Source organism: Pituophis catenifer, unplaced genomic scaffold (assembly GCF_029215685.1).
Source record: "Pituophis catenifer annectens isolate HBS135680 unplaced genomic scaffold, rPitCat1.0.hap2 SCAF_1, whole genome shotgun sequence".
Taxonomy (NCBI): Eukaryota; Metazoa; Chordata; class Lepidosauria; order Squamata; family Colubridae; genus Pituophis; species Pituophis catenifer.
This window is the reverse complement of record NW_027256881.1, coordinates 294,822,470-294,836,268: the sequence shown is the minus strand read 5'-3', so window position 1 is coordinate 294,836,268 and position 13,799 is coordinate 294,822,470. Positions and strand designations below refer to the sequence as shown.

General features: G+C 40.7%; 1 protein-coding gene across 1 annotated transcript; it reads left to right on the top strand.

Moving 5' to 3' along the window:
- The first annotated feature begins 801 nt into the window (after positions 1-801).
- On the top strand, positions 802-6,032 carry NFKBIA (NFKB inhibitor alpha). Its single transcript, XM_070931384.1, has 6 exons — positions 802-1,173; positions 2,321-2,429; positions 3,246-3,456; positions 3,938-4,026; positions 4,136-4,396; positions 5,174-6,032. The coding sequence occupies exons 1-6, from the start codon at positions 920-922 to the stop codon at positions 5,219-5,221; spliced, it is 972 nt and encodes a 323-aa protein (XP_070787485.1). The 5' UTR covers positions 802-919; the 3' UTR covers positions 5,222-6,032.
- Positions 6,033-13,799: the final 7,767 nt, after the last annotated feature.

Sequence of the window (13,799 nt, the reverse complement as noted above, 5' to 3'; positions counted from 1 at the left end):
CAAATGAATGTCAATTATTTTTCACACCCATGGTTTCTGGTCTCCCCCCCCAAAAAAAAACACCACAATCCAAATTCTTCTTGTTGCACTTTATAGGGCAAAATAATACGAAGTTTGGGGCGAGTTCTGGAAACAATTGCAGGAAATTAGCCTTCCACTAATGCATTTCTGCCTGCCTTGCAGCTGCTGTTAAAAGACGAAGGAAGCCGCGAAAATCGGGCAACTTTCAAACGTGAGCAAAAAAATTGCTATGGGGTCGTGAAAGAGAACAATGATTTCCGTTACCAAGGAAAAGTTGAGGTGCTGCCCCAAATTTACACCTTAAGATTCCCCTTCAAGAACGGCTTTGCAATGCAAAAGGAATTTCCCCACTCTCCGCCCTGCGAGAGAGACCCAACATCTTTTCCAAACCGAAAAGAAATTACAACTAAATGAGGGGATTCCCAAAGAGGGGAGTTTTGAGGAATTGCAAGCTTTGGTTTACCCTCACCTCAATCCGTGCAAATCCGCAAGGGATCGCACAGAGGAAAAGCCAGAATCGCGAAGGCACCGAGGAGCCTTAATCCTTAAATCAGGTCGAACTGTACAGTCAACAGAACTTTCCCTTCTGTAGAAAAAAAGGAAAAAAAATTCCAGAGAACGGCTGAGGGAGGGAATTCCTCAGCCAGGGCACCCTTTGCTCCGCCACAGCAGCCTTTTCAAGCAGGACCAGGCTAGTTTCAAGCCTCGCCTTCCACTTGGCTGGGAAATTCCCAGCCGCCCAGGCTCCGCCCCGCAGAAAAAATCCCCTTTGCCGAAGCTCTATAGGCAAGCGCTGCCTCCGCCCGCCAGAATCTCCGGAGAGAAGTTTGCAAGTAGTTGAAGCGCAGAGTGCGAGCGTCGGAACTTAAAAGCGTTTTGCGCGCACTCGGCCAAAGTCATGCTGAGTCCCAGTACTTTGGATTACCCGATGGATTTTACGATGGACGTGCATCCCCGGGAAGTGTTGAAGAAGGACAGGCAGCTCAGCCTGATCCAGGACGACAGACACGACAGCGGCTTAGGCTCCATGAAAGACGACGAGTACGAAAACCTCGTCCGGGAATTGGAAGATATTCGAATCCAGCCTGTGGAAGCCGACCCGGGTAACTTAGCCCAGGCTTGGAAGCAGCAAGTGACTGAAGATGGAGACACGTAAGTCTTGGGATGCGGGTTGCAAAGGTGGTGGGAGGGGGGGGCGGGTAGGTGGAAAGCGAGAGCCCTTTTCTCTCGGTTCACGTTGTTGGATTCCGCGCATACTACAAAAAGCGCATTCCGTGGATGTCACACTTGACGTTCGCAAACCTAAATCGGGGGGGGGGGGGGGGAGAGAGAGAAAGCGAAGTGGAAAGCGGCGTAAAGATGTACTTTTGAGTGGCCGTGAACCAGATTCTGCCGCAAGTTCAAGTCGTTCCACGTTGCCTTTCGGTATTTCTTTGATCTTCCTCGCCGCCGCGGCCCCCTCTTCAGAATTCAAAGTCCCATTTTATAAATATAGTAGGGGGAGAATTATCTAGGAAAGGCTGGGCAAGGGGATTGAGGGAGACTTGTAAACCATGGGCAGCAGAGGGGCAATCGTACATGTGAAATGGGCTTAAATGCTTGGATCCTTTGAGAATATGACTACACCGTAGTAAGAAACGGATGTTGGTGTCATTGTTTGGTTCAAAATTACGGCTGGTTGGTTTCGGAAGACAGGCATCCGAGTATTTGAGCGCCGGCGCCTTTAATTTTTTTTTTAAAAAAATTCAAACCTAAATTGACATCCGAGCCGTGTAAGTCTGAATCACCTTTTGGGTTTCCTGCCATTGCATCGGGGTTGAGAAAAAGGAGTTGGAATTTCCGCATTGATCCCTGGAAACGGAGGGGCGTTGGGAAGAATGATTCCTTTGATGCCCCTCCCCCCCCCTTTTTTTTTTTGTTACCTAAAAAAAAAGTCCCGGGTTTTTTTGCAAACCTGGGTTTTCCCCTCCCACGTCGCTTGCTTGTACTTGGCCGGTGGCCAGGTTGTAGAACTTGGTGTACTAGCGGTGAGAGGGAGGAGCCTTCACAAGGCGCCGGGCGGGGTGCTGGGTGAAGCGCGCTGGAAAGTCCCTGGCGCCTTGCCCGGAACACTCAGCTTCTCCACGGAAAATACCAGGCTGCAGCAATGCGCGGCCCTGAAAACCCCAGGCTTTCGAAATCGCCTTCTTTCCCCTATGACTCCAGCCAGGCCTGTTGCCCACGTGATGAAGAGAACGAACTTATCCTGGAATTTTTTTGGCTCATCATCGGGTTTTCCCCACTGTTTTTCCTATTGCAGATTTCTCCATCTGGCTATTATTCATGAAGAAAAATCCTTAAGTTTGGAAATCATTCACCAAGCAGGACGGGATGCGGCTTTCTTGAATTTCCAGAACAATCTCAACCAGGTAACTTCTTCGTTGCATTTTCATTTTCGCTTGACCTGCAAAAGGTCAGACATGGTGCTACAGGCAACATGGGGACAGTTTCAAATAAACTTTTAAAACAATAGATGAAAGAAAGGATACAGTCAGAGAAAATCACAAAACAATATAAATACAATATAAATACTTTTAATATAATATAATACTATTTTTTTTCTTAAACTTGTTTGCCCATTGCCAACAATAATTTATGTTAAGGATATTTAAGGATCCTTGGATTTCACTAGCCTGACTTTGATGTGGCTTTCCATGGTTGGTGGCAAAAATGGTTATTGGCCTGAGCTTTGCTTGCACACTAGGGTCATATTTTCACAAACATTTGGAAAGATAGGCTTTCAAAAGTAAGGAAGTAGGTCACCAGTGGGATTCATGCAACTGATGTGGCTTCACATGTTGAGTGATCCCAGCCAATTCTCAAAATACTATGACAAAAAACAAAAAAAGCATTGAGAAATATTTTAGGTTCCTTTTCTCACCCATGCAATCTCACTGGAAGACTTTAGCCAATCACTGTTATTTAACAAAATTTTCTGACAAAAAGTGCAACTAACATGCACGCTGCCTTCACTTCCTGGAGAAAGGGCAGTCTGTAAATCAAATGACTAAAATAAAGTTGCAGTTTTTAAAAAGACATTGAAAACTGCTGATCCTGAACGTGTGTGTATATATAGAGAGAGATTCACTAACAAATAAATGAAGGATTGTATGGCAAAATGCAAAGCAAAGAGATTGTGTTGTTTTTCTAGCAGATTGCCTTACTTTGTCGCTTATCCTTTGTAGACTCCACTTCATTTGGCGGCAATCACAGATCAGCCTGAAATTGCCGAGTCTCTTCTGAAAGCAGGCTGTGATGCAGAAATCAGAGATTTCCGAGGAAACACACCGCTGCACATTGCGTGTAAAAAAGGGTCCCTCAGAGGAGTTAATGTTCTTATACAGTATTGCCAGAAGCCCCAGCTCCATTCTCTCCTACAGGCAGCAAACTACAACGGTAAGTGCAAACATTGGCTGGATCGGATGGCTCACTACGGCATTGCTGACCTTGGCATCATACTGTTGCCTTTTGATTTGCTGTATTGGCTTGCATTCTCTTTGAAAGTTGTTGTGACAAGTATCTGTAAAGTAAGAAATGCATAGTTTCCCTTGCCTCTGTATTTGGGCATTCCCCAAAATGAATTCCCTTCAGATTGTTGAGATCACAGTCTGCTAGTTGAAAATTCTGAGAATTCCCCTTTGGGACAGATTTATGTAAAGCATTAGATGCACAAATGTAGTTTTCTTTTTTGGAAAAATAGTATTCAAAGAATAATTGATAATTAAGCCCAACATATCAAACTACTTCATTTAGACAACCTATGCTAAATAATGAATAGTTTATAATATGTATGATTTTCAAAATTACAGCCAATACCTTGGAGCAATTCCTTATTGCAGGAAATAATGTTTTTCTCTCACTTATTCTTATTTAACAGGTCACACGTGTCTCCACCTGGCTTCTACTGAAGGATACCTGGCCATTGTAGAACGTCTTCTGTCCTTAGGAGCAGATGTCAATGCTCAGGTAGGTTTCCATCTGGGGAAAATAAGCAAACCATCTCATTATTTTGAAAGCAATTCTGATGCCTTTTCCATTGCTAACCAAATGCTCCCTTTGGTTTTTCACTAAACAGGAGCCATGCAATGGTAGAACCACCTTGCATTTGGCTGTAGATTTGCAGAACGAAGGACTGGTCTCCCTTTTGTTGAAGCATGGAGCAGATGTGAACAAAGTAACCTACCAGGGCTATTCTCCATACCAGCTCACATGGGGAAGAAATAACTCCTCCATACAGGAACAGTTGAGACAATTTACCACACTGGATTTGCAAATGCTACCAGAAAGCGAAGATGAAGAAAGCTGTGAATCAGAATTGGAATATACGGAAGATGAAGTAAGTTGTTGTTCTTTCTGTACAGCTAGAATTCCCCAGTAATTTTCACATATTTTTCTATGAGGCAAGAAGTATGAAAATGCATTGTCCATTAATAGATTATAATTGCCTTTGGTTCCTTAAATCAATTTACTTACAATTTAATTATAATTTTATTTAATTTTATTTATTTACAATCATCTGTAAACCTTTGGATACAGAAAGATGTAGAAAATTTTTTGATTCAGTGTACTTGCATCAAGGAAATTGCTGTACTAAATTGCTTTTTTAAATGCACGTAAATAAAATGTTGCCAAAAATATTTTGCACATTATACTGTACAGCTAGTGATCCGGATGATGACCCGGATTATGATGCATGCAGGCACACACACACAGGGTCCTATGATCACATTTTGGGCAGTCGGCAACCTGTCTGAATTTAAGGCCAGCAAACTACCCATTGCAGACAATGGGTTTGTTTAACAACTGCTGCAAAACAGGTAATAAAATCAGGCGCAGACACATGATTACTTGCTTCATGAGCAACACAACTTAACTGTTCCAGGCTCAATTACTGTTGTAAGTTGAGGACTCCAAAAGCTGAGAGCAGAGCTTCTTAATCATTGTTACCCTTAGATTTTAGAAAATCACATTGATGCAAAATGTGATGCTAACTTTCTTGTGTGCATTCAGTGAAAGTTAATGGTGCAATGCGGAAGAAACATTTACTAGAAATACAGACCCCTCTTTAAGGGAATCCATAAACTGATATTTTTTTTTAATTTCCCTTGTCTAGCTTCTCTATGACGACTGCATTATTGGCGGACGGCATGTGTCTTGTTAGAGGAGAATTGTTGAAAGACTGCAACTACAACCGTGTGAACAGTTACAGAACTATGGCAGTCATCCCATGAAAATCAATATTGTGAAAACAGAAGATGCCTAAAGTGGTTGAGTTCAGATATCCGTGTGTGACATTGGTGTAGTAGATATCAACATGATCTCAGAAGAAGAATTGAGAACTGCAGAGTACCTGTGTGTTCACTGTACACTCTACAACAGGACTAGCCAGATCCATCATCTCTGTGACTTTTTGGAAGACATTCCATATGTTTCTGCTTGACTGATAACCTGTTCCAAGGACTGAGAGTAGGAACTCTTCGTTACGCATAGAAGAAGAATTTTGGCAATCCTCAGACTGATTGGTTGACCATTTACTAGAAGGATAGGAATGATGTTCAGTAGGGGTGTCAAACTCAAAGGCCGCAAGCTGGGGTCCTTAAATCTGGCGGGGTCCTTAAATCTGCCCTGTGGGGCCGGCCTAGAAATAGCAAAGGACCAGCCCACAGTGCGTCTGGCAGCCAAAATGAGGTGCAGGGGGACCATGTGCGGTCCGTTTTTGGCTCTGGATGGCCTGCAACATTTTACAGGCCAAAACGCGCACTGTGCTCCATCCCCTCTTCCCCCCCCCCCCCAGGCAGCCCGCAGAGGAGAACTACAATGCTGATCTGGCCCTCAAAGAAATCCAGTTTGACACTCCTAGGCTGTCTATTGCAAGCCCTATACTTTGTAATGTATATCATGTATACTTTGTAAATGTTGTGAATAGTTTTCTTACTTGTGAGATGTATATTTATTAAAAAAATGAAAAATCACCTGGCTCTGGTGAAATGGTTCTTTTGCTAAAAAAAAATTCACTTCAAATGAAATCAAGCAGCTGATGAAACTCAATTCATTTTTGTATACTATTTCCTTATAGGTTTTTAAAAAGGTAAAAGAATCCCTGCAGATTTTACTGCATTGCAGGCTATAGGGGCACTGCTCATCTCCATTTCAAGACTATTGAAGCAGTGCTGTCTGAAAACATTTCCTCGCTCATGTGGCTAGCATGATGTCACAAGCACTGTTACCTTCCTGCCAAAGTGATACCTACCTATTCATATTGGCATGCTTTCGAATTGCTAGATTGGCAGGAGCTGAGGCGAGGACTGGAACTCACCCCTTTGGTGCTTGGGCCTCAAACCCAGGCTGCCAGCTTTCCAAATGACAAGCCCAGTGTCTTAATTGCTCTGCACCATGCCACCCATTGGTGTTCTATCCGGTTTGGGTGAATCAGTAGTGGCGGATGCAGGAGGCTCCACCTGAACATCATCACATCCCATTTTTTACCCTCTGTGCATACGTGCAGGTCAGGGGTGGGTTCTAAATTTTTTTACTACCGATTCTGTGGGCGTGGCTTATTTTGTGGGCGTGGCTTGGAGGTCATGTAACTGGGTGGGCATGGCTAGCTGGTCATGTGACCGGGTGGCCATGGCTATGTGTACTCAGAGGGCTGAAAAAAGTCATTTCTGACAGGTCCTCGCACTTTTGACTGGTCCTCACACTTACGACCATCCTTACATTTATGCCCGTGCAGCATTCTTAACAACCATGTCACTCATTTCACAACTGCTTCTCTTCACCATGGTGATAAGATAGGGCAAAAAACGTAAAATGTGAGGACAGTCGTAAATTCGAGATCTGGTCAAAAGTGCGAGGACCAGTCAGAAATAACTTTTTCAGCCCTCTGAGTAGTCCATATGCATAAAAGGATACAGCAATAGAGAGGGATGAAGGAAGGGAGGGGAAATTAGTGAGTGAGGGTAAGAGGGAGGAAGAGAGGAGGAGAAGGAGAAAGGAAGAGGAAGTAGGGAGGAGAAGAAGAGGGTGAGGAAGAGAAAGTAAGAAGGAAAGAAAAGAGAGGTGGTAGGTTTGAGGAGAAAGATTGCTGTACAATAAAAAAGATGAAAGGGAAGAAAGCCAACCCCAAACAAATATAAAGATATTAAGATAAAGAATGAATTGTTAAAATAAAGAATAAAAGAGAGCAAATAGGAATAAATAACAATAATTAGAAACACACATACAAACATACAATGTATTTTCTTTGAACAGAGTATTTGGCCGGTTCACAAATTTAAACTGTGTTTAGTCATTTCAATTAAATTTACAATTTCTATATTTCCTTTTTGCCATATTTATTCCTCATCTATTTTTGTAAAAAACCAATATTACCCTTCATCCTCATCTCTAATCTTAATCAAATTCAATTTTTCCCTTCTATTCTATATTATACCCCTTCCCATTGTCATCTATTTTTATATCCATCCTCACATTGGTTAATTATGTAATATTACAGTTGTTTAATATAAATTCAACATTTTAATATAAATCAATTAGTTATATAACTACCTTTTTTGTATATTAATCAATATGAACATGAATATTCCAATTATTTCCATGCAATCCAATTTCTTACAAATCAGTTAATTATATTTACCAATAATAATAAACCAAATAATTTCCCCCATATATTCCTCCAAACCACAACTTAACCATTTCTGCTTTCAACACAGTATACAATTAATAGTATCTCAATTATTACAATTCCCTAGAGCTTTTTTTCTTTTGTGTTTTAAAATCTTGAACTCTCCTCTTTTTCCCTAAATTTCCCATTGTTTGCACCTACCTTTTCTGGTGAGGAAAAAGAAAAGAAATCTGCCTGCCTAATTTTCCAACGTTGCAGCAACAGCAAAGCCAATAGCCTGCTTTACTTTCAGTTTTGTTTTTCAGCATAGCTAGGGGAAAAAAAATTGCTCCAGCACTCTTTGCAAACAAGCAGTAGAGCCCTGAGCAAAACAGCTGAGACTAAATCAGCTGAGAGTCGGGAGCCGATCTAATCAAGGGCTAATTAGCCTATGCTGAAGCTCCACGGGCCAATAAAATTACAAAAAAACACCGAACCATTTGTTAAATTGCTGGCTCGCCTGCCCCTCGCCCACCACTATTTATTGGCAATAAATAGTGGTGCGGAGGGGCGGGGCAAGCCAGCAATTTAATAAACAGTTTGGCTCCTAGAACCGGCAGAATCCCACCACTGGCTATAGGGCGGCCCTTTGAAGCCCCGCGGCAAGAATTTAAACAGTTCTTCTTCCTCTAGCCATCAGCTGGGACTCAGGAGGCAGCAATAGATTGGGGGTGGGAACAAATAAAAGGTAAAAATAACGTGGGGGTGGGGGGGAGAACCGGTTCGGTGACGTCATATCGTCACCGCTACCGGCTCGGCCGAACTGGACCGAACCGGGAGGAACCCACCACTGGTGCAGGTGGCGTAAGCGAGCAAATGTGTGCTCACATTTGCAAACCGGTAGTGAAGGTAAGTGAATACCACCCCTAGTGCCACCCCTCTCCCTATAGAAGGGAGTCAATTAAATTCCATGTAGAGATTGAAGGAGGGACCTGTCACTGAATACAGGTAGTTCTTGGCTTATGAGTGACCAAAGTTATGACAGATTCCCCCAAGGCTACTTACTACCCAGTTCAAATGGCAGCCGCCCGCCCTGGGTCACATGATGTTGGTATTCAGCAACTGGCCTGCATTTACAGCAATTTGCAGTGTCCTGCAGTCACATGACTATTTTACAACATTTTTGTGGAAAACGGGCATTTCCAGTTTTCAGCAAAAGCAGCCCATAGTGAACAATGGGGTCACTAATGACCACCACAAAAAAGGTAAAATCAGGTTGAGTTACGCGCTTTACAATTATCATGATTTAACGACCATAATGGGCAGGCTTCGTTACAGTTTAAGTCAAACATAACCTGTAGCCCTCACTTAATGACTCGTTACTTAGCAACCATTCAACTAACCTCCCCAGAGCTGCTTATGACACATTTTTGAATTTATGGCAGTTGCACTCAGTACATGATCATGTTTTGGGCACTTTCGCAACAGGCTTGCATTTATGGCTGTTTGCAGTGTCCTGTGGTCACATGACCACAATTTTCAGTGCCTTTTGTCAGTTTCTGGCATTTACTTCCGATTTTCAGCAAAAAATGTCATTGATGAAAATGGGTTCATTTAATGACAAAAAGATACACCATGGCGTAGGGCTGTAATTCTAGGCTTTGACATATGACAGCTCATATGTCAAAGATTACCTGTATACAATCATTTCTTCACTTCCTAGCAAAACGTGGGCAGCTTAAATATATATTGAGACCACTCAGAGTTCCTTTGAAAATATTTTCCTTATAATTATTATTTCAAATAATACAAATTATTTACTTGTTCTTACCCCACGTTGTATTAAGAATTCTGAGTATCTTTCTAATAATGTTTTAAATTATTACTCCTTTATAAGAAACATGCTTATGCTTTAGTACAATTGGTGGAGATGTTTAAGTTTGATGGATGAAGAATACTTTTGGTATAGTTGATCAGCCTTCATGTATTGATTTATATACATAGCTTTTTTAGTCAATGTTTCTTGATGATATAAGGTATCATCAGAGAATGAGTGCTTTCTGCTCACTTTTTCTGAGTTTATTTAATGTTGCCACGACCATCGGAGACAACTGAGTAACATCTGCAATAATATGGTCAGATCAGAAGCTCTGCTCTGACCATACAATGAATCCAATTTTCAATGAATAGCATTCCAGATTTTCTGATGGTCTTGGTAGCCAATGGGCAGTTTTCTTAAGCGCCCCAGAGGATGGAAATGGGAGGGAATGTTTACTAGTTCACATAGTCACTATAACTAAGAGGAACCCCACTCCCATTGTACCTTCTGAATGATTCTTCGTGTCATAGAACAGATCAGATTGATGAAAAATTAATAATTTAAGAAACAGGCTAGATTTAAAAAATAATTGTTCACCGGCAATATTCTGCTGATTCACGCATAGAAGAATTTGATTTGATCATGTTCAAATTCCATGTTGCCATCTAGAGTAGCCCAAGGGTGCTTTTTCAGGAGGCAAACTGAGGACACAGACAAACCTCCAAGTCCTTCAATGACCCTCTAAACGGATGCAGATTACCAGCTGTCTGCAAGGAATATAAATCTTTCCATGCCCCACTATCCTGTCAGAGCTGAAGAAGCTTCTAGGATGAGAAGTGAAACGTCTTCAAAGAGAGAACAAGAAAGTCCAGTTGCCTCCTGAAAAAGCATCTTTGGGACAACCATGACCCAGATGACTGAGAATCTCTACAGACTTTTACCTGTACAGCTGTATTAACAAGAATACATGTTGCAATAGTGTGAAATATATCGTCCTAAGAGGTGAATTGTTGGGTTCTGGTTGTACTCAGATCTTGTTTTTCTTGCAGATTTTCATTACCAGTTAGGTAACATCAAAAAGTAGGTTCCCTGCCCGTAGCATTCTGATCCAACTAAAATTTCTGACAACTTTTCAAAGGCAACCCAGCAGTAGTTCCGTTGAGACATAATGAAAAGGGTACATTATAGTGGCTGGGTCATTTTTAGGAAAAAGTATAACAATCACACTAACTTAAACTGCAGAAACATATTTAAACTCCTCTAAAACCAGGATATACACCTTCAGGACTAAATCTGCACAGCTGAATCTATTGCTCCCTGATATGCATATGACCTGATCAGGTTCTCTAATACTGTATAAATAAAAATGTTTGCACATTATGCCGGTCATAGTGAACTACAAAACACAAGCTGGCTGAATATAGTGTGTGAATGAAATAATAATACTCATGTAGCTCTTTAGGCTAAGCAACCAAGTTGACTATGATACTTATATCCAATCATGATAACGGAAAATGCTAATGATTTGCAAGATTCTTTAGCACTGAGAATCAAGAGACCCAGTGGGGGGGGGGGAATTGGACTTCAATTAAATATAAAGGACCAAACTAATGTCAAAGGTGGAACTAATGAAGAGGTAGATGGCTTCTGCCTTTTAAGATCAACTATTAATAATAAAGGAACTAGCAGTCAAGAATTACACCATAGATTGGCATTTAGTAGTTTAGCATTAAAGGCTTTAAAAAAGATAGAGAAATCCCTACAAAAATCAGAATCATGCAGGGAATTCTAAGGAAATGAAAGATAAATTTTGAAAAAGCAAGTCAGAAAAACTATTGATGCTTCTGAACTCTGGTGTTGAAAAAGACTCTTGAGATTACCATATAGCTGATAAAACAAATAAATGGATCATAGAACAAATCAATTTCGTTCTTACTCAAAGCACAAATGATCAAGCTCACATTATCACATTTGGATACATTATGCAAAGATCTAGTTTCCTTGAGAAATCCATAATGCCGGGGAAGGTGGAAAGAAAGAGAGAAAAGAGGATGACCAGCACAAGGTAGATGGACTTGATTACAGCAATAATGGGTGCACTGTTAGGAGACCTGAAGGGTTTGGTAGGGACAGATCGTCCTGAAGAAGGTCTGTCTACATCAGAGGTGTCAAACTCGTGTCGTTACAGCGTCGTCACGTGATGTATCACAACTTTTTCCCCTTTGCTAAACTGGGCATGGCCAGCGTGTAACGCATCTGGTCCGCGGGCCACAAGTTTGACACCCCTGATCTACATGATGACTGAGAGTCTGCACCCAGTTGATGGCATATTATCAATCAGTCTGGTGATGAAATCTTAGAAACTTTCCTGGGACTTTTGTCAAATTCATTCTAAAGCACAAGAAGAGACCATGCTTGTTCACCATGTATATATGACACTTGGTCATGTCTGAAGTTTCAGTGGGTTAATTACTCTGGTTTTCTGAATAGAGAAAAAATAGTAGGCAATTATGTTGAATAATTGCTCATGCAGATATGCAGCAAATTAATACTGCCTTGAGTCACCCCATGTTATCAATATGTCACTTGCAGTTAGTACTAATAACCAATTCCACTAGTTTACCTTTTATGCCACACATTTTGCTCAATATGTTTAACTTTCTTACAAATTACGGTATATACTCAACTTTCTTAAGTATGCTATAGAATTTCCCTGTTCACTTCAATAATGGATCCTTCTCTATATAGGATGAACAGATGGAGAGTTTAGATCTTATTAAGTTAACCTCTTGGTTTCTTCACTACACAGTGTCATTGCTTTTATAAAATATATAATCAGAGTTTCCAGATAATATGGTTTTTCAAATGAATGCTTAATCCATAATCTGTACAAGAGATACATTTGCCCTGTATTGCCTTTTTATAGTTCTAAGTAGGGTTCTTGAACCTTAGCCATCATAGTTTGAAAGAAGGAAACTCAAATCAGGAGATATAAGTCCTTGCTGCCTTGCATTCGAAGTTGCTTCTTTGGAAATTATTATAGATGGTGTCATACTGAGTCAGGGTTATTCCCATTCCTTCCATGCATTTGTCAGCATGATCAAAGGTCATGCTTTAAAACTTCCTGGTAGTATGAAAAAATTGTGGTATTCATAATGTAGTCATTCATATGTCCCTTTCGTACACAGTTTCTGCATAACTTAAGATACATATTCCAAGATGTAAGGAGTAGAAATTTCTTTTTAAAAAACCATTTTTATATATTATCAAAAATTGAGATTCATCTGCAGACAATATCTCTTCTTTCATAATGAAATGAAAATGAGCTATTTTGAAAATTATCCAAACACCACAAAAGCAATTCAAGAAGTACCTGAAATTTTTTAATGATTTCATAAACCCTGTATGAGCAATATTAAGAAAGAAGGCACTTAAAGATTTGGAATCTGGATTATTTCTTCATTCTGCTTCTGAATAACCTTTTTCATATTCATTAATTATCTCAAAATAGCTTTCAACTGTGAACAAGAACCTAATAAGCAAACACAGATTATTTGTTTGGGGCACCTTTGCCTTATATGATTGTTTTGATTTGATAGGGAAGCTTTTAAAATCATTTGAAATAAGTTATCACTATTCAAAGGACAAATAATACTAGTTTTGGTCTGGCTGCCCTCCTCTTAGAACAGGTATAAAGCTAACTACTTTATATTAAAATTCCTAGCGTGGTCATCATTGACCGTGCTGGCTCCACTGCTGGAAACTTTAGTTCAACATAGCTGGACTTCCACAGGTTCTCCATATATAAATCACTAAGGAAATAGATTCAGAGCAGGGGTGAAATGTAAAATTTGTTACTACCGGTTCTGTGGGTATGGCTTGGTGTGTGTGTGGGGGGGGGGGAATGTGACTGGGCACTGGGCACATGACGTGGGCATGGCCAACTTTTTTTTTAACTTTTCAAAGCATTTTTTCTAATGCTTTGAAAAGCCTCTGCCGATCAGGCAACTCAGCTGGGATCGTCAGAGACTTTTCAAAGCATTTTTTTTTACCACCTCTTTGGCCAAGAGGTTGCAGAAAAAAATGCTTTGAAAAGCCTCTGACGATCCCAGCTGAGCTGCGCGATCATCAGAAGCTTTTTTTTTTTTACTTTTAAAAGCATTTTTTCATCAGAAGAGGTTGTAGAAAAAATGTTTTTAAAAGTAAAAAAAAAAAAAAAAAACTCTGATGATTGTGCAGCTCAGCTGGGCATGGTGGGGGGGTGCAGGGATTTTTGCTACCGGTTCTCCGAACCACCTGCCGCCATCACTACCAGAT